The 25,077-nt window shown below is 43.2% G+C and overlaps 1 protein-coding gene across 2 annotated transcripts in view; it reads left to right on the top strand.

Annotated features, from left to right (window-relative positions):
- LOC106571665 (alpha-(1,6)-fucosyltransferase) overlaps positions 1-16,851 on the top strand; it is a 152,758-nt gene extending 135,907 nt beyond the window's left edge. For both annotated transcript variants that reach the window (XM_014144979.3, XM_014144980.3), the window contains exons 7-10: positions 1,402-1,648; positions 4,100-4,276; positions 6,399-6,549; positions 15,309-16,851. In XM_014144979.3, the coding sequence (XP_014000454.1) occupies positions 1,402-1,648; positions 4,100-4,276; positions 6,399-6,549; positions 15,309-15,650 (917 nt within the window). In that variant the 3' untranslated portion in view covers positions 15,651-16,851. The remainder of the gene's footprint in view (positions 1-1,401; positions 1,649-4,099; positions 4,277-6,398; positions 6,550-15,308) is intronic.
- The last annotated feature ends 8,226 nt before the right edge of the window (positions 16,852-25,077 follow it).

Genomic DNA, 25,077 nt, shown 5'->3' with positions numbered 1-25,077 from the left:
CTGTCTTCTCTAACTTCTCTATCCTTCCATGGCTTTCTCCTGTCTTCTCTAACTTCTCTATCCTTCCATGGCTTTCTCCTGTCTTCTCTAACTTCTCTATCCTTCCATGGCTTTCTCCTGTCTTCTCTAACTTCTCTATCCTTCCATGGCTTTCTCCTGTCTTCTCTAACTTCTCTATCCTTCCATGGCTTTTCTTCTTTAACTTCCTTCACTCTCTCTATCTTTCTGGCTGCGGTTCATTCCATACCCTTTTCTCCACAGTGTGCACTTGTTCACTGTAGCTGTTAGATGGTACAGAGTGGGAAGAAACTGTCTAGCCAAGGTTTACACTAATCCAATGATTGTAAATGAATGAGGATTTAAGTCTGCGTCACAGATAGAACAATGAGACAGATATTTCACCGGGATATATAAATGTGAAGCTTCCGCTTGGCTTTTCCAAATATGGTAGTGAGAGGAAGCTCAGTGGCTGGCAGTGGGAGATGATGGAACGCGATGGATTTTGGCCAACATTCTGCAAATTTTCTCACCGATTAAACATTTGATCTCAATAAAATGTTCTGTTCCCAAAACTAGAATATGTTATAAACAGAGTGGACGTTACCCTTGGCCAAAGTTGTAAAAAAAGGTGTTGTTTAGAAGAAGTGCAAAAGCGAATTGAATTATTGCACACACGACTTCACAGAGTAGGCGTTCCCTAACGGAAATATGCAAATGCATGCTGGAACGAGCCAATAGGATCTCACTAGCTCGTGCTTGGCTCTGCCCACCGCCTTGCTTGTTCTGCCCACTAAGACTAATTTGTTCCCACTTAGACCACAGCCCGTTGTTTCATCTTGGTTTAGTTATAAAAAAAAAGAATAGTATAGAATGGCTCCCTCCTCTAATCTCATCTCATCCTCATCTGCTCTGATCTGACATCATTGGATGAGTAGAAGAAGTAATACAGCAGAAAGTTATTTGGATATCAACTCTCACCTATCTGTTTTTAGATTTGTATAAACCAAGGATAGGACCCAAGAGGAGGCCAGTTGGGTCAAAGAAGGGTGAGTGTAGCCAATGTGGAATTGCTAGCTAGTTAGCTATGTGTGCAATAGACTAGCGTCCATCAGACGACATCACCTGCTCAGATACCTAGAAGTAGTTGCTCTCCTATAGCCTTTGTGGGGTGACAGGTAACGCTGCTCGGTGCAAAGTGTTGTTGGCAGCAGAAGGTTGCTAGATCGCTTCTAGTGAGGGATGGATAAAATCCACTCTGTTACAGATGCTGCCTAACTGGCCTGCTACACCAGATGTGAGATGCAGAGCGCGAGTCGCTCCTAACTCATGTCAATTAACCCAGGGCGTAACCAGTGTGGCTGTGCAGCTCCCCTGTAACTCTTCCCCCCTCTGTCTCTGTAGGTGAGGCCCATGACAAGGACATCCAGGTGGTAGAGTTACCCATCGTGGACAGCCTACAACCCCGCCCCCCGTACCTGCCCCTGTCCATCCCGGAAGACCTAGCCCAGCGTCTACACCGTCTCCATGGTGACCCGTCTGTGTGGTGGGTGTCTCAGTTCGTTAAGTACCTGGTGCGTCCTCAGGCCTGGCTGGAGAAGGAGATTGCAGACACCACAGCCAAGCTGGGTTTCAAGCACCCCATCATAGGGTAGGTGGATGCATGCACGTACGCATTAACACACACACACACACACGACACCCAACCTGGGTCAAGCTGGGTTTCAAACACCCCATCATAGGGTAGATCGAATAGTCACTTTAATAACTCTACCTACATGTACATATTACCTCAATTACCTCGACTAACCGCTGCCCCCGCACATTGGCTCTGTGCCGGTACCCATGTATATAGCCCCGCTGTTGTTATTTTACTGCTGCTCCTTAATTATTTGTTACTTTTATTTCTTAATCTTATTTTTTTATATATTTTTTACTGAATTGTTGGTTAGGGTCTGTCTGTCTGTCTGTCTGTCTGTCTGTCTGTCTGTCTGTCTGTCTGTCTGTCTGTCTGTCTGTCTGTCTCTTCACCTTTACCTCTATCTGGCCTACTTCTTTCTCAGTTTCTTCTGCTGCTAGCTTTTTCTCTCAACCCTCTTGCATTCTTCCTCTCCTCTGTTGACTCGATGAATCATCCTCCTTTCTTTCCCAATCAAACGTTCTCTCTCTCATGTTTTCTGCACCTCTATCCATTCTTTCACCTGCTCCTCTTTTTGTCTTTATCTCATTTATTTCACTCACCTCTTTCTCTATTTCCCCCATATCGCTTTCCCTATTTCCCATCATTGTCTCTCCCATCTCTATTGCTTTGTCTTCTCCTCTCTCCTCACTTGCTCCCTCCATCCCCCCCCCCCCTGTCACTGGGGAGCCTATTGAAATAAAGTGCTGGTTGGAAAGAAAGTTTCCTCTGCTCCTTTTCTCTTTCTGCTTCCATCTGATAATATAATAAAGTGCCTGAGTACTTGGGGGAGATAGAGGGGGGGGAGGAGAAATGGGTAGGGGAGCAGTTGGGTAGGATTGGTGTTTAGTTGGGGAAAAGGAAGATAGGGAGTGGGGTGTGGGGGGAGAGCATGAAACTGAGGTGAGTGAGTGAGTGAGTGAGTGAGTGAGTGAGTGAGTGAGTGAGTGAGTGAGTGAGTGAGTGAGTGAGTGAGTGAGTGAGTGAGTGAGTGAGTGAGTGAGTGAGTGAGTGAGTGAGTGAGTGAGTGAGTGAGTGAGTGAAAGGGGCTAGAGGAGGAATGCGAGAGGGGCTTCGGAGGGGAGGGACCGTATGAGGTATCTCCGAGGACACGAGACGACGTGGGAGTCAGCCGTCTTCCTGCATCCCCACGCTCCTGTGAAAAGCAATGCTGTAGCAGCAGAGCCTCTACCCTCAGTAGGCCTGCAACAAACCAGACTAAAGCATCTAAATGCAGTCGTCAGCACAACCCCAGCCCCAGCTCAGCATCTCACAAGCAGTGGAGACAGCCAGAGAGGAGGGGGAGTGGAGAAGGAGGGAGGGAGGGAGGGAGGGATGGGGGGATTGATTACTTGCACTCCGTCTGGCACTAAGCGCCCAGGCACGGCCGTATCGTCTGCCAAGGAACGGGCGGCGGGATGAAGGGAGGGAAAGAGGAGAGAACGAGAGGAGGAACAAAACAGGAGGAGAGATGAAAGGAGAGAGAGAGCGGGAGAAGTACAGACAGAGACCATGGCAGAGAGAAGCAGAGAATGAAGAGGCTCGTAGTCAAGAGTCCCACTTATAATCAAGTCTCTTCAGATCAGATAGAGAGAGATGGAAGGAGAGAGTGAGAGATCATGGGAGTGAATATGAAGATATGAACAGAGAGAGAGAGAGAGAGTTAAATAGATGTAGGGAAACAAAGATGTTCACTTTCAGCCTAACGTGCACCTGTGGAGAATCCCTCCCCCACTCTACTCCTCTCCATCCCTCTCTCTCTCTTAATCTCTCGTTCCCTCTATTCTCTCTGATCCAGGAGTGTGTTAGGGTAAATAAAGGTGTTTGTTGCTTCAGTGAGCATCCCGAGGACTGGGCTGACTGATCTCAGGCCAGTTCTGGTAATTAGACACACTGTTTATTATCTCCTTCCTTCGATTTCTCATTCATTCGCTCTCTCTCGCTCTCTCTCTCTCTCTCGCTCGCTTTCTCTCGCTCTTTCTCTCTCTCGCTCTTTTCTCTCTGCTCTCTTTCTCTCTCTCTCTCTTATTCCCTTTGTCTCTACCTTCTTTATTCTCTCCCTCCAAACCATAGATGCTGGCTTTGTTGTGTTACGAGCGATTAAACAAAGAAAGCACTCAGTTTCACAAACACTTGCAGCACTGGTCTATTATTCGTCCGTTCGCTTCTTTCTCCCGTTCAATCCCCCTTTCTTTCTGACTTTAGTTTTCTGTCATTACTCCTACATTGTGCCACTGGGTATCTCTCTCTTTCTCTCTCTTGCTCTCTCTCTCTGTCTCTCTCTCTCTCTCTCGCTCTGATCAAGGGCACAAAGATGCTGCCAAATGAAGTACAGTATGAAGTAGCTGATAGTGAACGTATTGACTGAAAGTATTTCTCTCTCTCTCTCGCTCCCTCCCACCACCCCCGTCTCTGTCCCTGTAGGGTCCATGTTCGGCGGACAGATAAGGTGGGGACGGAGGCTGCGTTCCACCCTATAGAGGAGTACATGGTGCATGTGGAGGAACAGTTCCAACACATGGCCAGACGTATCCACGTGGACAAGAAACGAGTCTACCTGGCAACAGATGACCCCTCACTACTGCAAGAGGCTAAGACGAAGTGAGTGACAAACAATTCCCTTATAATGAAGTTTCGGTGTGTGTGTGTGTGTGTGTGTGTGTGTGTGGTGCCTCAGCTCCTATAAGGAATCCAGCTCAGACGAGCAGTGAACCAGTGAAATGAACTCACCACACAAAGAGCAAGCAGGGCCAACCAATAGGGACAGGGAGTGGTGTGTAGCGTTTGCGTGTGTGTGTGTGTGTGTTTGTCAGAATCAGAATCCATCAAGAATCAAGTCCATTAATCTCTATTGGCCAGATGACCGGTTGGTGAGGGCCACAGCCCGGGAAGGAAGAAACTTTTCAAGTAGTGGGAAGTTTTGGTCATGGGTGAAGTCGCAAGGAGGGGTAGGTGGAGGAGCATATTGTTTTGGTGATTGAGGGGCCTTTGTGAGGCAGTGAGGGGTCGTCTGCAGTCGGGGACCTTTAGGTTTGAAGTTGGTAATGGTTTTCAGTCCTCTCCAGACAGACAGTCGTGGCTGGAGAACTGTTGCTTTAGCCTGTCTTTGTACTGCTGTTTGGCTGCCCTAATTCCTGAGTGTATATCTTTCTTGGCCTCTCTATAGAGGTCCCTGGTCTTGCTCGTGTGGTCTTCCTCTTTGGAAGAAAGGAGAGCCCTGTGGGCTTCCTCTTTGGCACTGCAGAGAGCCCTAAGCTCACCAGTGACCCATGGCTTATCGTTGCTGTGTGATAGAAAGGTATTTCATGGTATGCAATTCTCCTCACATACACTGATGTAGGATGTGTCTGTGTAGTCGTGTATGTTGGCATTGTTGTCCTTGAATATGTTCCAATCCGTGGTGTCTAGGCAGTCCTTTAACTCCCCAATGGCTTCTTCAGTCCATTTCCGCACCGTATGTTTGACAGGTTTGGCAGTTTTCAGTTTCTGTCTGTATGCGGGGATGAGGTGTAGCATCACATGGTCTGAGTTGCCCAGAGGAGCGTGGGGGACAGTGTGGTATGCCCCTTTAATATTGCTGAAAACATTGTCCAGAATTTGTTATTGGCTTGTTGAACATTTCACCATTTGTTTGTAGCTGGGAAGTTGCTGGTGTGGTTAAAATCCCCCATGATGGTCAAAGTAGAATCCGGGTATTTCCTTTCCACCTCTGTGATCTGATCAGCCTGCAGCTGTTGTGATGTGTGTGCACACAGGTGCTCGGCGTGATGTAGACTCTGGAAAGCATGCTTTAGACAGAATAGTGAAACACACATCATCTTTGGATTTACTGGACTGCTCCGGGATCAGCCCAGTTCAGCTGGAAGCCGGCTAGATCCACAACGGTGTCGGGAATTGAGGCATTTAACCATAAAAAAGAAAGCAGAGGTGAGAGAGAAGTCCTTTTTTTCTCATCATCAGAAGTTGTAGCTCGTCGGATTTGTTGGCGAGTGAACGCACATTGGAGAGGGAGATGCTGGACAAGGGGCACGGAGTCCTCACCTTCTGAAAGGCACTAGAGTCCCAGCTCCTGTGTCTCTGTCCCACAGTCCCATAACCTCGGTTTGAAATCCGACTCGAAATTGGGGTAGTCTTCAGTAGTATATCGTTGGATGATAACAGAATTTCAGGACAAAAACCAGCTGGTAATATGTCCCTAATATTCGTTAGCCGTTCTGGGTGAAATCCACATTTTGTTGCGATCCATAAGGGAACATACAAACAAGTAAACACCCGAGCAGTGACCAAAACACTCTGATTGGCCGTTTCCGAAATCTTTCTTGACTACTACTTACTAAAACTGCATAGTGTATACTAATCGTACTAGATAAAACATACTGTTTCATTAAAATGAATGCAGTAAGCAACAACTATCAACCTTTTTGGTAGCAAATCCCCTAATTATCAGCTGATGATCAGTTGTTGTCAAACACACGTGGGTCTGAAAAGATGACTCTCCTCCTCGATAGTTTGCAGCGAATTCTACTAGATGAAAAGTCTACATGAGTATGACAACCTGGCATTCAAAGCATACTTAAATTTCTAAATTTCACATAAAACAAAATGTTTTCGCATACCCAGAATGCCTACTATTTACAACGCAGGTACGGGTATTCAGACACGGCCATTGTGTTTTTGTTTGTATGTAGAAGCCCATGTGGGTAATAGTGTGTATGTCCTACAGGTACCCTGACTATGAGTTCATCAGTGATAACTCCATCTCGTGGTCAGCCGGCCTGCACAACCGCTACACCGAGAACTCTCTTAGAGGAGTCATCCTAGACATACACTTCCTGTCCCAGACCGACTTTCTGGTCTGCACCTTCTCCTCACAGGTAGGTGTACCACATCCCAGGGGTTCTCAAAGTGGGGTGTCTGTGAAAGTACTACGGGGTGTCCTTGGCTAAAGCAAAAAAAAAAAAAAGTTATATTATTTTTATGAATATTACTAACAGTAACAGATTAAACAAATTATGGCCAAGGGATCTGTGGAATATGTTTAGAGGGTGTAATACAATACAATGTAATATTATTAATGTGCAATTTATATTCTTAATCATGTGCAACATGGGCCTGGGAGGCACCCAGGGATATTGGTATCCTCAGTACTCCACCAATTCTACATTTTTCAACTCAATCCTTCTTAAAATCCCTCAAAATTATATGTTTTTTTGTACATAAACGCACTGTAATTGAATCTTTAAAACTGCAACGTTTTCTCTCTGCCTCATGGTAGAGTGAGTAAACTCGCAGGAAATTAGCTTGAAAACTGAATTCATTCTCTTCGATGCAACGAGGCGAGCCTTTAAAATGTTCCTTCCCAGGGCCCGAGACTTGATTCTTACAGCCATGCACTGAAGTCATAGTAAAACTCCTTGTATGCTATTTTAATGATTATGAGGGGGTCCCAAAAGGTTTGAGAACCCCTGCCATAGCCAACACAACACCCTTTATGGGAGTATAAGGTATATTATTCACTGATCTATACGGTTACAAACCTGAATAGCCTACTCCTACTGTCATTGTCATGTTAAACAATGACCATAGGAGATGGCAAGACAACAAATAGATCTGGGACCAGGCAACTTTTTCATCTGAACAAATCTAAATAGTCAAGTCCACATAATGTACAGTGCATTCGGAAAGTATTCAGACCCCTTGACTATTTCAACATTTTGTTACGTTACTGCCTTATTCTAAAATTGATTAAATTGTTTTTATCCCTCATCAATCTACACACAACCTCATAATGACAAAGCAAATGCAGGTTTTAAGAAATGTGAGCAAATTTATAAAAAATACAGAACTGAAATATTACATTTACATAAGTATTCAGACCCTTTACTCAGTACTTTGTTGAAGCACCTTTGGCAGTGATTACAGCCTTGAGTCTTCTTGGGTATGATGCTACAGGCTTGGCACACCTGTATTTGCACAATGGCTAACCGGGCTATCTGCATTGTGTCCCGCCACCCGCCAACCCCTCTTTTACGCTACTGCTACTCTCTGTTCATCATATATGCATAGTCACTTTAACCATATCTATATGTACATACTACCTCAATCAGCCTGACTAACCTGTGTCTGTATGTAGCCTCGCTATTGTTATTTTTCAATGTTTTTTTACTGTTGTTTTTATTACTTTACTTACCTATTGTTCACCTAATACCTTTTTTGCACTGTTGGTTAGAGCCTGTAAGTAAGCATTTCACTGTTGTATTCGGTGCACGTGACAAATACACTTTGATTTGATTTGGAGAGTTTCTCCCATTCTTCTCTGCAGATCCTCTCAGGCTCTGTCAGGTTGGATGGGGAGCGTCGATGCACAGCTATTTTCAGGTCTCTCCAGGGATGTTCGATCGGGTTCAAGTCCAGGCTCTGGCTGGGCCACTCAAGGACATTCAGAGAATTGTCCTGAAGCCACTCCGGCATTTACTTGTCTTGGCTGTGTGCTTGGGGTCATTATCCTGTTGGAAGGTGACCCTTCGCCCCAGTCTGAGTTCCTGAGCGCTCTGGAGCAGGTCTTTATCAAGAATCTCTCTGTACTTTTCTCTGTTCATCTTTCCCTCCATCCTGACTAGTCTCCTAGTCCCTGCAGCTGAAAAACATCCCCAGCAGCGTGATGCTGCCACCACCATGCTTCACCGTAGGAATGGTGCCAGGTTTCCTCCAGATGTGACACTTGGCATTCAGGCCAAATATTTCAATCTTGGTTTCATCAGACCAGAGAATCTTGTTTCTCGTGGTCTGAGAGTCCTTTAGGTGGCTTTTGGCAAACTCCAAGCAGAGTTTGGCCGGGTGGCCAGCACTAGGAAGTGTCTTGGTGGTTCCAGACTTCTTCCATTTACGAATGATGGAGGCCACTGTGTTCTTGGGGACATTCAATGCTGCAGAAATGTTTTGTTACCCTTCCCCAGATCTGTGCCTTGACACAATCCTGTCTCAGAGCTCTACGTCTCAGAGCTCTACGGACAAAAACCAACCTCATGGCTTGGTTTTTGCTCTGACAAGCACTGCCAACTGTGGAACCTTATATAGACAGTTGTGTACCTTTCCAAATCATGTCCAATCAATTGAATTTACCACAGGTAGACTCCAATAAAGTTCTAGAAAACATCTCAAGGATGATCAATGGAAACAGGATGCTCCTGAGCTCAATTTCGAGTCTTATAGCAAAGGGTCCGAATACTTCTGTATTTCAGTTTTTTTGCTTTAATGCATTTGCAAAAGTTTCTAAAAATCTGTTTTCCTATTGTCATTATGGGGTATTGTGTGTAGATAGATGAGGAATTTGTTTTATTTAACCCATTTTAGAATAAGTCTGTAACATCACAACATGTGGAAAAAGACAAAGGGTCTGAATACTTTCCGAATGCACTGTAAGCTAACATGCAAGCTGCAATGATTCTTCACGCTTCCTGGTCACATGTCCTGTTTCCTGTATCTATACTTTCTGTTTCCTATACAGTGCCTTCAGAAAGTATTCCATATTTGGTTGTGTCACAGCCTGAAATCAAAATGGATTAAATAAAAAAAAATTAAACACACCTGTCTACACACAATACTCCATAATGACAGTGAAAACATTTTTTTTTTCGCCTAATTTATTTAAATTTAAATACATAAGTATTCACACCCCTGAGTCAATACTTTGTAGAACGACCTTTGGCAGCAATTACAGCTGTGCCTCTTTCTGGGTAAGTCTAAGAGCTTTCCACACCTGGATTGTGCAATATTTCCCCATTATTATTCTCAAAATTCTTCAAGCCCTGTCAAATTGTATGTTGATCATTGCTAAACAATCATTTTCAGGTCTTGCCATAGATATTCAAGTAGATTTAAGTCAAAACGAAGCAACTTGTTGTCCTGCTTCCAGTGTCTGATGGAAAGCAGACTGAACCAGGTTTTCCTCTAGGATTTTGCCTGTGCTTAGCTCCAAAATCCCCAGTCCTTAACTAGTACAAGCATAACCATAACATGATGCAGCTACCACTATACTTGGAAATATGGAGCGTGATACTCCAATATGTGTTGTATTGGTTCTACTAAGCTAAACTCAGCAAAAATAGAAACGTCCTCTCACTGTCAACTGCGTTTATTTTCAGCAAACTTAACATGTGTAAATATTTGTATGATCATAACAAGATTCAACAATTGAGACATAAACGGAACAAGTTCCACAGACATGTGACTAACAGAAATGGAATAATGTGTCACTGAACAAAGGGGGGGTCAAAATCAAAAGTAACAGTCAGTATCTGGTGTGGCCACCAGCTGCATTAAGTCCTGCAGTGCATCTCCTCCTCATGGACTGCACCAGATTTGCCAGTTCTTGCTGTGAGATTGTTACCCCACTCTTCCACCAAGGTGCCGGCAAGTTCCAGGACATTTCTGGGGGGAATGGCCCTAGCCCTCACCCTCCGATCCAACAGATCCCAGACGTGCTCAATGGGATTGAGATCCGTGCTATTTGTTGGCCATGGCAGAACACTGACATTCCTGTCTTGCAGGAAATAATGCACAGAACGAGCAGTATGGCTCGTGGCATTGTCATGCTGGAGGGAAGGGTACCACAGGAGGGAGGAGGATGTCTACCCTGTAACGCACAGCGTTGAGATTGCCTGCGACTCGTCAGTGAAGAGCACTTTTTGCCAGTCATGTCTGGTCCAGCGACGGTGGGTTTGTGCCCATAGGCGATGTTGTTGCCGGTGATGTCTGGTGAGGACCTGCCTTACAACAGGCCTACAAGCCCTCAGTCCAGCCTCTGTCAGCCTATTGCGGACAGTCTGAGCACTGATGGAGGGATTGTGCATTCCTGGTGTAACTCGGGCAGTTGTTGTTGCCATCCTGTACCTGTCCCGCAGGTGTGATGTTTGGATGTACCGATCCTGTGCAGGTGTTGTTACACGTGGTCTGCCACTGCGAGGACGATCAGCTGTCCATCCTGTCTCCATGTAGCGCTGTCTTAGGCGTCTCGTAGTACGGACATTGCAATTTATTGCGCTGGCCACATCTGCATTTCTCATGCCTCCTTGCAGCATGCCTAAGGCACGTTCACACAGATGAGCAGGGACCCTGGGCATCTTTCTTTTGGTGTTTTTCACAGTCAGTAGAAAGGCCTCTTTTAGTGTTCTAAGTTTTCATAACTGTGACCTTAATTGCCTACCGTCTGTAAGCTGTTTGTGTCTTAACGACCGTTCCACAGGTGCATGTTCATTAATTGTTTATGGTTCATTGAAGAAGCATGGGAAACAGTGTTTAAACCCTTTACAATGAAGATCTGTGAAGTTATTTGCATTTTTACGAATTATCTTTGAAAGACAGACACCTTGAGATAAAAAAGAGGTTAAAAAAAAGATTTGATTAAAGATTTTATTAGGCCTTAATGCTATTAGCCTATATAAATGCATTGAATAAAAGATTAACTACATGGAACAACAGTCTCTCTCTCTGTCCTATATCTGAGAGATATAAAAAAAAATCAGGAAACATTTTTTTTTTTTACACGTATTTAACCCCTTATTTTTGTCACTAAACAGTCTCCATATATACTTCCATTCATTGTTTTTCAACCGGTAACAGGGGACCTTCAGACGAATCTTGTGAGCACTGTGGGCGTCCTAGATCAAACAACCAACACGCATGTGTTCGTGAGAGTCTCACCTTACCACAGAAGGGTCATATTAGTGTTCGGACGCTACAGACAGAAGTTGGCAGATCGGCTGTACCGATTTCAGACAAGTCCCAAGACACTTGTGGGGGTCGTAGAGCAAAACGGATAACACTATCGTGTTTGTGAGAGTCTCATCTTTCCATAGAGTTTGTAGGCCAAGCCGTTTCTGACGCAACAGACGGTTTTGTGAGAAGACCGATTTTTGGGATGTCTCATGGTCTGACAAACACCACTCTAGATATGTCACCTTTCACCGCAGATGTGGAAGTGCGACATATGGAGTGGATCGATACGCCTCCAATGCATATTTTTATGAAATGTATTTATTATGCTAATTCGATATCCGTGGGGGCGCGGAAATTGACCTTAGGGGTTTAAACTTTTTTAAAGTCACCATGGGACTCATGATGAAATCACAGAGTGGTTTCCTTCCTCTCCATCAACTGAGTTAAGAATACTTGAATACTCATTGACTCAAGACATTTCAGCTTTTCATTTTTCCACTTTGACACGATGGGGTATTGTGTGTGGGCGGGGCCGATAGAGATGGTTGCCTCGCTTCAAGTCCATAGGAAACGATGCAGTAATTTGTCTTTTTATGTATTATTTCTTACATTGTTAGCCCAGAAAATCTTAAATGTTATTACATACAGCCGGGAAAAACTATTGGATATAAGAGCGAGTCAATACGACTTTCCCGAAGTGGATCCTTTGTTCGGACCTCCACCCTGGACATTGGATCTAATCCCAAGAGGCCGACCCAAAACAACGTTGTCGCCGCAGGAGAGGCAGACGGAGCGGCCTCCTGGTCAGACTTAGAAGGCGAGCAACCATCCACCGCTTTCGAGGTTATTACTCGCCAATGTCCAGTGTCTACACAACAAGTTGGACGAAATTAGGGCACGAGTTGCCTTCCAAAGAGACATCAGAGATTGTAACATGCTCTGTTTCACGGAAACATAGCTCACTCGGGATATATTGTCAGAGTCGGTACAGCCACCGGGTTTCTTCATGCATCGCGACGACAAACATCTCTCTGGTAAGAAGGGCGGGGGAGTATGCCTCATGATTAACAACTCATGGTGTAATCATAACAGCATACAGGAACTCAAGTCCTTTTGTTCACCTGACCAAGAATTCTTTACAATCAAATGATGACCGCGTTATCTCCCAAGAGAATTCTCTTCGATTATAGTCACAGCCCCCCCAAGCAGATACCTCGACGGTCCTGAAAGAACTTCACTGGACTCTATGTAAACTGGAAACCATATATCGTGAGGATGCATTTATTGTAGCTGGGGATTTTAGTAAAGCTAATTTGAGAACAAGGATCCCTAAATTCTACCAGCACATTGATTGTGGGTAGCTGTAACCACTAGGGTAGCCTAGTGGTTAGAGTATTGGACTAGTGATCGAAAGGTTGCAAGTTCGAATCCCCGAGCTGACAAGGTACAAATCTGTCGTTCTGCCCCTGAACAAGGCAGTTAACCCACTGTTCCTTGGCCGTCATTGAAAATAAGAATTTGTTCTTAACAGACCTGCCTAGTTAAATAAAGGTCAAATAAAAAAAATGTAGTACCCGCTCGAGCAAAACACTGGACCACTGCTACTCTAACTTCCACAATGCATACAAGGCCCCCCGGCCCTCCCTTCAGCAAATCTGACCATAACTCTATCTTGTTGCTCCCTTCCTATAGGCAGGAACTAAAACAGGAAGCGCCTTTGCTTAGGTCTATCCAATGCTGGTCTGACCAATCGGATTCCACACTTCAAAATTGCTATGATCACATGGACTGGGATATGTTCCAGGTAGCCTCAGACAATAACATTGACGTATTTGTTTATAAGGAAGTGCATAGAACATGTTGTACCCACTGTGACTATTAAAACCTTCCATAACCAGAAACCGTGGATTGATGGCAGCATTCGCACAAAACTGAAAGCGCAAACCACTGCATTTAATTATTAAGGCGACTGGAAACATGACCGAATTCAAACTGCCACAGGCAATCAAAGAAGAAAAGGGTCAGTATAGAGACAAAGTAGAGTTGCAATTCAATGGCTCAAACATGAGACGTATGTGGCAGGGTCTACAGACACTAGCCCTGTCTTCACTAGCCGCATCCTCAGAGCATGCGCAGACCAGCTGGCTGGTGTGTTTATGGACATATTCAATCCCTATCCCAGTCTGCTCTCCCCACATGCTTCAAGATGGCCACCATTGTTCCTGTTCCTAAGAATGCTAAGGTAACTGAACTAAATGACTATCGCCCCATAGCACTCACTTCTGTCATCATGAAGTGCTTTGAGAGACTAGTCAAGGATCATATCACCTCCACCCTATCTGATACACTAGACCCACTCCAATTTGCTTACCGCCCCAATAGGTTCACAGACGATGCAATCGCCATCACACTGCACACTGACCTATCCTCTCTGGACAAGAGGAATACTTATGTAAGAATGCTGATCAGTGACTACAGCTCAGCATTCAACACCATAGAACCCTCCAAACTCATCATTAAGATTGAGACCCGGGGTTTTGACCCCGTCCTGTGCAACTGGATCCTGGACTTTCTGACGGGCCGCCCCAGGTGGTGAAGGTAGGAAACAACATCTCCACCCTGCTGATCCTCAACAGTGGGGCCCCACAAGGGTGCTTTCTCAGCCCTCTCCTGTACTCCCAGTTCACCCATGACTGCGTGGCCATGCACGTCTCCAACTCAATCATCAAGTTTGCAGACGACACTACAGTGATAGGCTTGATTACCAACAACGACGAGACAGCCTACAGGGAGAAGGTGAGGGCCCTCGGAGTGTGGTGTCATGAAAATAACCTCTCACTCAACGTCAACAAAACAAAGGAGATGATCATGGACTTCAGGAAACAGCAGAGGAAGCACCCCCCTATCCACATTGACGGGACAGTAGTGGAGAAGGCGGAAAGTTCCTTGGCGTACACATCACGGACAAACTGAAATGGTCCACCCACACAGAAAGCGTGGTGAAGAAGGCGCAACAGCGCCTCTTCAATGTCAGGAGGCTGAAGAAATTTGTCTTGTTACCTAAAACCCTCACAAACTTTTACAGATGCACAATCGACAGCATCCAGTCGGGCTATATCACAGCCTTGTACGGCAACTGCACCACCCTCAACCGCAGGTTCTCCAGAGGGTAGTGCAGTCTGCACAACGCAGGACACCTACAGCACCCGATGTCACAGGAAGGCCAAAAAGATCATCAAGGACAACAACCAACCGAGCCACTGCCTGTTCACCCCGCTATCATCCACGAAGGCAAGGTCAGTACAGGTACATCAAAGCAGGGACCGAGAGACTGAAAAACAGCTTCTATCTCAAGGCCATCAGACTTTTATACAGCCATCACTAACATAGAGAGGCTGCTGCCAGCATACAGACTCAAATTACTGGCCACTTTATGGATTTAATGGATTTAATAAAAGGTATCACTAGTCACTTTAAATAATGCCTCTTTTTAATAATGTTTACATATCCTACATTACTCATCTCATATGTATATACTGTATTGTATACCATCTATTGCATCTTGCCTATGCCACACGGCCATCGTACATCCATATATTTTTATGTACATATTCTTATTCCATCCCCTTACATTTGTTTGTATAAGGTAGTCGTTGTGAATTTGTTAGATATTACTGCACTGTCGGAACTAGAAGCAGAAGCATTTCGCTACACTCACATTAACATCTGCTAACCATGTGTATGTGACCAATACAATTTGATTTGATTTGATAACACAACAAAAATTGGAAAAAAGTGATGGGGTATGAATACTTTCTGAAGGAACTGTACTTCCTGTTTCCTGTATCTCTACTTACTATTTTCTGTAGCTCTACTTCCTGTTTATACCTCCTGTATCTCTTCTTTCTGGTTCCAGGTGTGCCGCGTGGCCTACGAGATCATGCAGACACTGCACCCGGATGCCTCCTCCTTCTTCCACTCACTAGATGACATCTACTACTTCGGGGGCCAGAACGCCCACAACCAGATCGCCATCTACCCCCACCACCCCCGTAGCCCCGAAGACATACCCCTGGAGCCCGGTGACGTCATCGGCGTGGCGGGGAACCACTGGGATGGCTACTCGAAAGGGGTCAACCGTAAAATGGGCCGCACCGGCCTCTACCCATCCTACAAAGTCAAGGAGAAGATCGAGACTGTGAAGTACCCCACGTACCCCGAGGCAGACAAGCTGCTCTCAAACTCCCAACAGAAGTGAAGAAGAAAGGGAAAGATGAAAATAAAAATAGAGAAAGAGACTTTGAATCAGTGATAGAACAGGGGGAAAGAGGGGAAAAAGATGGTAGTGTTTAGGCTGCACTGAGAGTGTGTGTGTGTGTGTGTGTGTGTGTGTGTGTGTGTGTGTGTGTGTGTGTGTGTGTGTGTGGTGTGTGTGTGTGTGTGTGGGGGTCTGTAAATTATGGAATCTTGCAGCTGGCACTACATCGTCCCTGTGCACACAGATTATGAAGAAAAGTATCAATCAAACATTGATTTCAAACGAACCTGAAAACAATTAAACGCCCGTAGCCGACAACGTGGACTGGGAATGGAACTAGCCAATCGGGTCGAGCCTTGGATCAAGGGCTGAAAAACTATTATAAACTGGAAGAAAAAAACTTGTTTTAATTTTTATTCAATTATTTTGGTGGTTTTAATTCTATTCTTGCCTTATTTTTTTCTCTCCTGTGTTCATTAAATGTACTGTATCTTGTATCTTCCTCTTGCCATATTCACTCACTGCGTTCCTCCCCTCTCCTTTCGCTCCAATGGCACTGTCCTACATCTTGTCTTTCATGTGCAATTCCTTTTATAACACCTTTAATGTGCTTTTTAACAAGTGATTTTAACGTGTGTGTGTGTGTGTCTGTTTAGGGGGCATGACATGGTGCCTGTCATCAGTGAGCGGCGTCCTTATGTCCTTATTTCTGACTGAATAGTTGTGTTGTGCTCAATGAGACTGGTGGTGACAGTTGGACCCTTAGCAGGAACTTACAACAATGAAACGTGAACTATGGTGACCAATAGTGAAGATTGATGATGGTGAACAATGTTGAACAATAATACTCTATGGTGACCTATGATTACCTTTGAACTATGATGACCTATAATGATCTACGGTGAACTACAGTGCACACAGGAGCACTCTTTAGGCTCACCAAACAAAGCACTCCACTGAGCTAATGTCCTTTTGACATCGCTACGTCCATCTGTTTGTTTGTTGTATTTTTTTGTTTGTTACTAACATTACTGTTGGAAATATATGAGGGGGGAAAAAAAAGAGATGCCTATGTTGAAATTGATAATGCTATGTCATAAGAGGTTTGTAATCGACCGTGATGAAGAACTTTGTCATAGCTTATGTTCTGGGGGCATTTTCTTTGATAACAACCACTGATCGAATAAACTTGAGAAACTAAGTGGCACTTGTGTTGTCCCACTCCATCTACATTAAAAGGAATCCAAAATGATTCCACCTCTACCCTCAAAACCCCCCCAAAACTCCTTATGAACGATGTTGAATAAATGTGTTATGAAGGTTGTTATGGATGATACTGCTACTCCCACAAAGGTTGATATTTATTGTTCAATGTGAACCTACCAGGAATGTCGATGTCCCAAATCAAGATGGCCTCCTAGTCAGGTGACCTATCACCATCAGCTGACCAGTCACCTAACCTCATCAAGATGGCAAACATTTTATGGTTTGACAGCCATCAGAGGACTTCATCCAGTATGTGTTCGTGACATGAGTGTTATGTATGCCTTAACCCTTCAAGTAAAGTGTCATCCCTTTTCCTTTAGAAGAAAGGGTCCAGCCAGAGCCAAATATTTAGAGAGTTGGGACAATGCAGTTTCTGTCTGAACGTTTCGAGAGCGCTACATTCTCCTCCGTAGCCATTGCTTAGTGATAACTGACGCTTCCGTGTTGTGCTGTTTATTCTGAACGTTTTCTAAACCAATGAAGATGTCCATTTGTTGACACTACAATAATATATAATATATATATACACACAGTAAAGACTTGGATACACATGATCCTGAATGCTAATCAATAAAAACGTCTATTAAATTCACTGCTCTGTTTTGCTTGTTTACAGTGGGTCATTTCATAGGGAACTGTCGGAGGCGCTATCTTATTGTTGCATCACCAAAATGTTGAGAATAATAGCAATAAAATGGCGTCCGTTCTAGAAGTTGTCCAAACTCTCAAAATATATGGCTCTGGGTCTGGCGGCACTGACGGCCAAGGCTGTCGATGCCCCTTTGTGTGGCCGTAATGCCCACTAAAAAAGATCCGTGCTTTGCTGCCAAAGTGGCAATTGTGCCCTTGGGCTGAATATAATAATTCCCTTCTCACGGCTGCCAATCACCGTTCTCCTAAGCGTCTCTCACTCATATCGCTCTCTCAGATATCTAAATTGAACTCTGTGAAGCATTTATTTGGGCTGCAATTTCTGAGGCTAGTAACTCTAATGAACTTATCCTCTGCAGCAGAGGTAAATCTGGGTCTTCCTTTCCTGTGGCGGTCCTCATGAGAGCCAGTTTCATCATAGCGCTTGATGGTTTTTGCGACTGCACTTGAAGAAACTTTCAAAATGCTAGACATTTTCCGGATTGACTGACCTGTCGTTTCTCTTTGGTTATTTGAGCTGTTCTTGCCATAATATGGACTTGATTTTTTACCAAATAGGGCTATCTTCTGTATACCACCCCTACCTTGTCACAACACAACTGATTGGCTCAAACATGTTAAGAAGGAAAGAAATTCCACAAATTAACTTTAAAAAAAGCACACCTGTTAATTCTCCCGGCTGCCAATCACTGTGCTCCTAAACGCCTCTCACTCAAATCGCTCTCTCAGAAGCAGGCTACAAGAGAAGACGGACACATCGGGGATGCAACAGCATCGAATTCCCGAGGCGCTTGTTGAAGATATTAGAACTGTCCACATTTACTTTTCGTAAGCCAACACGATGAGTAGGCCTGACGAACAACAAAAGTACTGGCCTATGTCAATCTACTATCCCAAATAGTACAAAAGTCAACCTTTTCTATTAGTCAACTTGTCCTTCTGCACGAGAAATAAATATTTCCAACATACTCTGGGATAGTTGTGGGACGCGACAGATCCCAAAAGAATTCAACCACTATAGCCTACATACAAATACAAATGAAAATGTACAAGCAATGAGGCTGACGCAACAGATCAGAATGTTTAGCTTAAAATATTGATGAACTATTAGGCTATTTCTTCATTATAAATGCAGCAATGCGCACAAGGCGGTAGGCTATACGCTCAAATGATCCAAAATGCAATGAACGGAAGTGCACTGCAAATGCGAGCGCTTTCATATGAGAGAGTTTAACATGACTGGACAACGAAAAAAAGTTGCGAACATGAGATAAATAGGCTACTAGTTTCAATGGCATATGAGGAAGTGTTTTATAAAAGAATCCCCTTAACATTCTGTCGGAACATGGTAAAACATGCGTCATAAAATGGTTTTAAACAATTACGTTTATATTCTCTAAATGTTAACTGCCTCTACTCAGATTGCAAGGTGGGTGAGGTTGCAGTGCACTGGCCTTTCTCTCCTATCTGGACTAACAGTGCCTCAAGTATGTCGACAGAATCCAGCCTTCAGCTGTTAATAATGATCCTACTTTAAATTTGTCAAACAAGACTGGTGTTTAGCATATATATATATATATATATATATATATATGCTAAACTATATATATACTGTATATACAGAATATATGTAATTAAAATTCTAATTAAAGTTTGGCTACATTTTCAGGTGCCTCATATAAACATAAGTGTATGTACTGTAAATGTACATAAATAATTAGGCTACATGTTGAAGTGTAGGTGATAGCCTACGAGCAGTGGATACAGCCTGTCATGTCCAGACCATGCTGACATGAGGCACCTGAAAATGTAGCCAAACTTTAATTAGACTTTGAATGACATATACAGTACCACTTGAAAGTTTGGACACACCTACTTTTCCAGGGTTTTTCTTTATCTTTACTGTTTTCTACATTGTAGAATAATAGTGAAGACATCACAACTATATGGTAACACATGGAATCAAGTAGTAACCCAAAAAAGTGTGAAACAAAGCAAAATATATTTTATATTTGAGATACTTCAAAGTAGCCACCCTTTGCCTTGAGGAAAGCTTTGCACACTCTTGGCATTCTCTCAACCAGTTTCATGAGGTTGTCACCTGGAATGCATTTCAATTAACAGGTGTGGCTTTTTCAAAGTTAATATGTGGACTTTCTTTCCTTCTTAATTCGTTTGAGTCAATCAGTTGTCTTGTGACAAGGTAGGGTTAGTATACAGAAGATAGCCCTATTTTGTAAAAGACCAAGGCCATATTATGGCAAGAACAGCTCAAATAACAAAAGAGAAACGACAGTCCATCATTACCATTGAAGTTCAGTCAATCTAGAAAATGTCAAGAACTTTGAATGTTTCTTCAAGTGCAGTCGTGACCATCAAGCGCTATGATAAAACTGGCTCTCATGAGGACCACCACAGGAAAGGAAGACCCAGAGTTACCTCTGAAGCAAAGGATAAGTTCATTAGAGTTACCATATCCTCAGAATTGCAGCCCAAATAAATGCTTCACAGAGTTCAAGGAACCGACACATCTCAACATCAGCTGTTCAGAGGAGACCGTGTGAATGAGGCCTTCATGGTTGACTTTCTGCAAAGAAACCACTAGCTAAGGACACCAATAATAAGAAGAGACATGCTTGGACCAAGAAACACAAGCAATGGACATTAGACCATTGGGAATCTGTTATTTCACCCACCTTGCAATCTGATGAGTCCAAATCTGAGATTTTTGATTTCAACCGCCATGTCTTTGTAGGTGATCAGATGATCTCCGCATGTGTGGTTCCCACCGTGAAGCCTGGAGGAGGTGGTGTGATGGATTTCTTTAGAATTCAAGGCACATTTAACCAGCATGGCTACCACAGCATTCTGCCATTCCATCTGGTTTGCGCTTAGTGGGACTATAATTTGTTTTCAACAGGACAATGACCCAACACACCTCCAGGATGTGTAAGGGCTATTTTACCAAGAAGGAGAGTGACAGAGTGCTGCATCAGATGACCTGGCCTCCACAATCACCCGACCTCAACCCAATTGAGATGGTTTGGTATGAGTTGGACCGCAGAGTGAAGGAAAAGCAGCCAACAAGTGCTCAGCATATGTGGGTACTCTTTCAAGATTGTTGGAAAAGCATTCCAGGTGAAGCTAGTTGAGAGAATGCCAAGAGTGTGCAACGCTGTCATCAAGGCAAAGGGTGGTTACTTTAAAGAATCTCAAATATAAAATATTTATAAACACTTTTTTGGTTACTTACATTTACATTTTACATTTTAGTCATTTAGCAGACGCTCTTATCCAGAGTGACTTACAGTAGTGAGTGCATACATTTTCATACATTTCATACGTTTTTTTTTTTTTCCATACTGGTCCCCCGTGGGACCATGATTCCATGTGTTATTTCATAGTTTTGATGTCTTCACTATTATTCTACAATATAGAAAATATTTATTTTTTTAAACTTGAATGAGTAGGTGTGTCCAAACTTTTGACTGGTACTGCATATATATAGGCTAAACACCAGTTTTGTTTGACAAATTTAAAGTAGGATCATTATTAGCAGCTGAAGGCTGGATTCGGTCAACATACTTGAGGCACTTTTAGTCCAGATAGGAGAGAAAGGCCAGTGCACTGCAACCTCACCCACCTTGCAATCTGAGTGGAGGCAGTTAACATTTAGAAACTATAAACGTAATTGTTTAAAACCTGAACGTTTTTTGTCATTTTATGAGGCATGTTTTACCGACAGAATGTTAAGGGGATTATTTCATAAACACTTCCTCATATGCCATTGAAACTAGTAGCCTATTTATCTCATGTTCTAAACTTTCAGTTTTCAAATCAATGTAATTGGCTATTTTGGTTGATGGCCTTGGTGCCCTGGCAGATTGGGCACCTCTTGAAGGCCAAATGGCTTTGCCCCTAAAATCACACATTTCCAGCCCTGGTCCAGCTATAAACCAATTATTTATCTAGATATACTGTAAAGCTGCCAGAGTGAGTGAACCCAATGGACAATTCAGCCACCTAAATCCCCCATGGCTGCACCAGATGACAGAGAAGAATATAAATGCCATTTAGCAGACACTTTTATCCAAACCCACAACTCTGGGTGTGTATACGCCATGTTATTTTACACAGTACTTCTTCTTCTCTCATGTCCACTTTTCTACTTCCTACAACGTCTTAGTCATTTAGGATCTCTAATTATACGTCTTATTTTTGCAGACTTCTTATGTACCCGGCCCTGGCGGTGTATGAGGAGCATATCCCTCCTTTAACTCCATCAGTGATCCACATGCCTCGTTGGACAGCAACAAGATAAAGCGCAGTGCTAGTGGGGAGATGAGTTTCGGGTGTACGAAGGAGAAAATCATTTTTTTATAGCTTTTCACACTTCTGACATCAATTCGGAGGCAATTTAGTCTGGGTTGACAACCACACGCACATCCTCTCTCTTAGCCGAGAGCTATTCAGTGAACATCTCTTTCACCGGGTAAGAGGTGCCTCCAGAGCTTTCTAAATGCACAAGTTAACTCGAGGGGAGTTTAATTAAAACACTTGATGCTGTAAAAGTCATTTAAAAGAGACGTTAATTATTCTGTTAATTGGTCTGCGGTACCCGGTGTGGATGCCTTCAGGTTTTTAACTGGCCGATTCTCCTCTCTTTATTTACTTATGGCCAAATTGTTAAAACAATTGTAAATCTCACAGAGAACACAGGGCTGTTTTATAGGCGGCGTAGCAAAGGTGTGTCCTACCTTGTGTCCTGAGGGTAGGCCATTGCTGGAGAAAGAACATGTTCATGGTCATTCTCCTGGTTTCTGGAGTATTTGGGGGCTTAATCCATGCTTTATGTACAGTATACAGGTATTGTGGCATTGAAGTGTAAGTCACTGAAAAAGTTTAACAAGTTACAGCAGCATGTTGACTTTCAGAGTTCATGTCTTTTCAGCGGTGTTCATTTTGGCAGCCATTTTAGATTTAGTTTTACTCTTAGTCTTTTGACTAAAATAGCTTGTAGTCTTAAATCACATTTTAGTAATTTAATCCTTCTTAGTTTTAGTTATTATCAGTCGTCTAAACTCTGGAAAATTTTAGTCGAGTTTTAGTCAATGCATTTTCCATTAAATAATTAATATTTAGGATAGCAGAGAATTAACTGCAACGTCCAAATGGGAAAATTGTCTTAGACACACAGTACTGCTCTATACAAAATAGACACTGTACATTACACACTAAAAATAATGCATACCCTTATTATCATACACTGCTCGTATAGCCACATACAGTTGAAGTCTGAAGTTTACATACACCTTAGCCAAATGCATTTAAACTCAGTTTTTCACAATTTCTGACATTTTAACCTAGTAAAAATTCCCTGTCTTAGTTCAGTTAGGATCACCACTTTATTTTAAGAATGTGAAATGTCAGAATAATAGTAGAGAGAATTATTTATTTCAGCTTTTATTTAATTCATCACATTCCCAGTGGGTTAGAAGTTTACATACACTCAATTAGTATTTGGTAGCATTGCCTTTAAATTGTTTAACTTGGGTCAAACATTTCAGGTAGCCTTCCACAAGTTTCCCACAATAAGTTGGGTGAATTTTGGCACATTCCTCCTGACAGAGCTGGTGTAACTGAGTCAGGTTTGTAGGCCTCTTTGCTCGCACACGCTTTTTCAGTTCTGCCCACAAATTTTCTATGGGATTGAGGTCAGGGCTTTGTGATGGCCACTCCAATACCTTGACTTTGTTGTCCTTAAGCCATTTTGCCACAACTTTGGAACTATGCTTGGGGTCATTGTCCATTTGGAAGACCCATTTGCGACCAAGCTTTAACTTCCTGACTGATGTCTAGAGATGTTGTTTCTATATATCCACATAATTTGTGGATACCTCATGATGCCATCTACTTTTTGAAGTGCACCAGTCCCTCCTGCAGCAAAGCACCCCCACAACATGATGCTGCCACCCCGTGCTTCACGTTTGGGATGGTGTTCTTCAGCTTGCAAGTGTCCCCCTTTTTCCTCCAAAAATAACGGTGGTCATTATGGCCAAACAGTTCTATTTTTGTTTCATCAGGCCAGTGGACATTTCTCCAAAAAGTACGATCTTTGTCCCCATGTGCAGTTGCAAACCGTAGTCTGGCTTTATTATGGCGGTTTTGGAGCAGTGGCTTCTTCCTTGCTGAGCGGCCTCTCAGGTTATATCGATATATGACTTGTTTTACTGCGGATATAGATACTTTTGTACCTGTTTCCTCCAGCATCTTCACAAGGTCCTTTGCTGTTGCTCTGGGATTGATTTGCCCTTTTCGCACCAAAGTACATTCATCTGTAGGAGACAGAATGCGTCTCCTTTCTCAGCGGTATGATGGCTGCGTGGTCCCATTGTGTTTATACTTGCATACTATTGTTTGTACAGATGAACGTGGTACCTTCAGGCATTTGGAAATTGCTCCCAAGGATGAACCAGACTTGTGGAGGTCTACAATTACTTTCTGAGGTCTTGGATGATTTATTTTGATTTTCCCATGATGTCAAGCAAAGAGGCACTGAGTTTGAAGGTACGCCTTGAAATTCATTCACAGGTACACCTACAATTGACTCAAATGACATCAATTAGCCTATCAGAAGCTTCTAAAGCCATGACATCATTTTCCAAGCTGTTTAAAGGCACAGTCAACTTAGTGTATGTGAACTTCTGACCCACTGGAATTGTGATACAGTGAATTATAAGTGAAATAATCTGTCTGTAAACAATTGTTAGAAAAATAACTTGTGTCATGCACAAAGTATATGTCCTAACCGACTTGCCAAAACTAGAGTTTGTTAACAAGAAATTTGTGGAGTGGTTGAAAAATTAGTTTTAATGACTCCAACCTAAGTGTACATAACCTTCCGACTTCAACTGTGCATAATACTTTGGACACAGCTCAGCTTTACTTATTTCTGTTTAGGTATTTGATGGATATGGGAATGAAGGAGTGCTTAATCCTGTTCAGTTTACACTTAAGGACCCTATAGCGTCTGCCTGTGGGGAAGAGCTGATATTCAGAGTGAAGTACATGGGAGTGATCTGAAATAATTTTCTGCGCTTGTCTTGTAACAGTCTGTTTAAAAAAATTGTCTGCAGGGAGGGATGTTGCCTCACACCCATGTCCTTCATGGCAGTTCGTATCAGGCAGGTAATTTGAGATGTCAGTTGGACTGATGAATTGCCGAACCATACTGTGATGCCATATCTCAGGATACTCTCTACGACCATGTGGTAGAGCAGAAGCATTATTTTCTGGTACAATTCCAAAAACCCAGAGTCTACATAGAAAATAGAGGCATTGGTTAGACTCTGCAGCAGACACACTCTAGTTGGACCTTCCAGCTTAGCACATTGTACATATGTACACCCAGGTACTTATACGAACTAACCTGTGCTATGTTGGCATTGTGGACAACCACAGGCATGTGGTCGCCGACAAATTTGGGGTCAAACACCATCTCCTCTATTTT

The sequence above is a fragment of the Salmo salar genome, chromosome 15 (assembly GCF_965601325.2).
Source record: "Salmo salar chromosome 15, fSalSal1, whole genome shotgun sequence".
NCBI lineage: Eukaryota > Metazoa > Chordata > Actinopteri > Salmoniformes > Salmonidae > Salmo > Salmo salar.
This window is presented reverse-complemented; position numbering and strand designations above follow the sequence as displayed.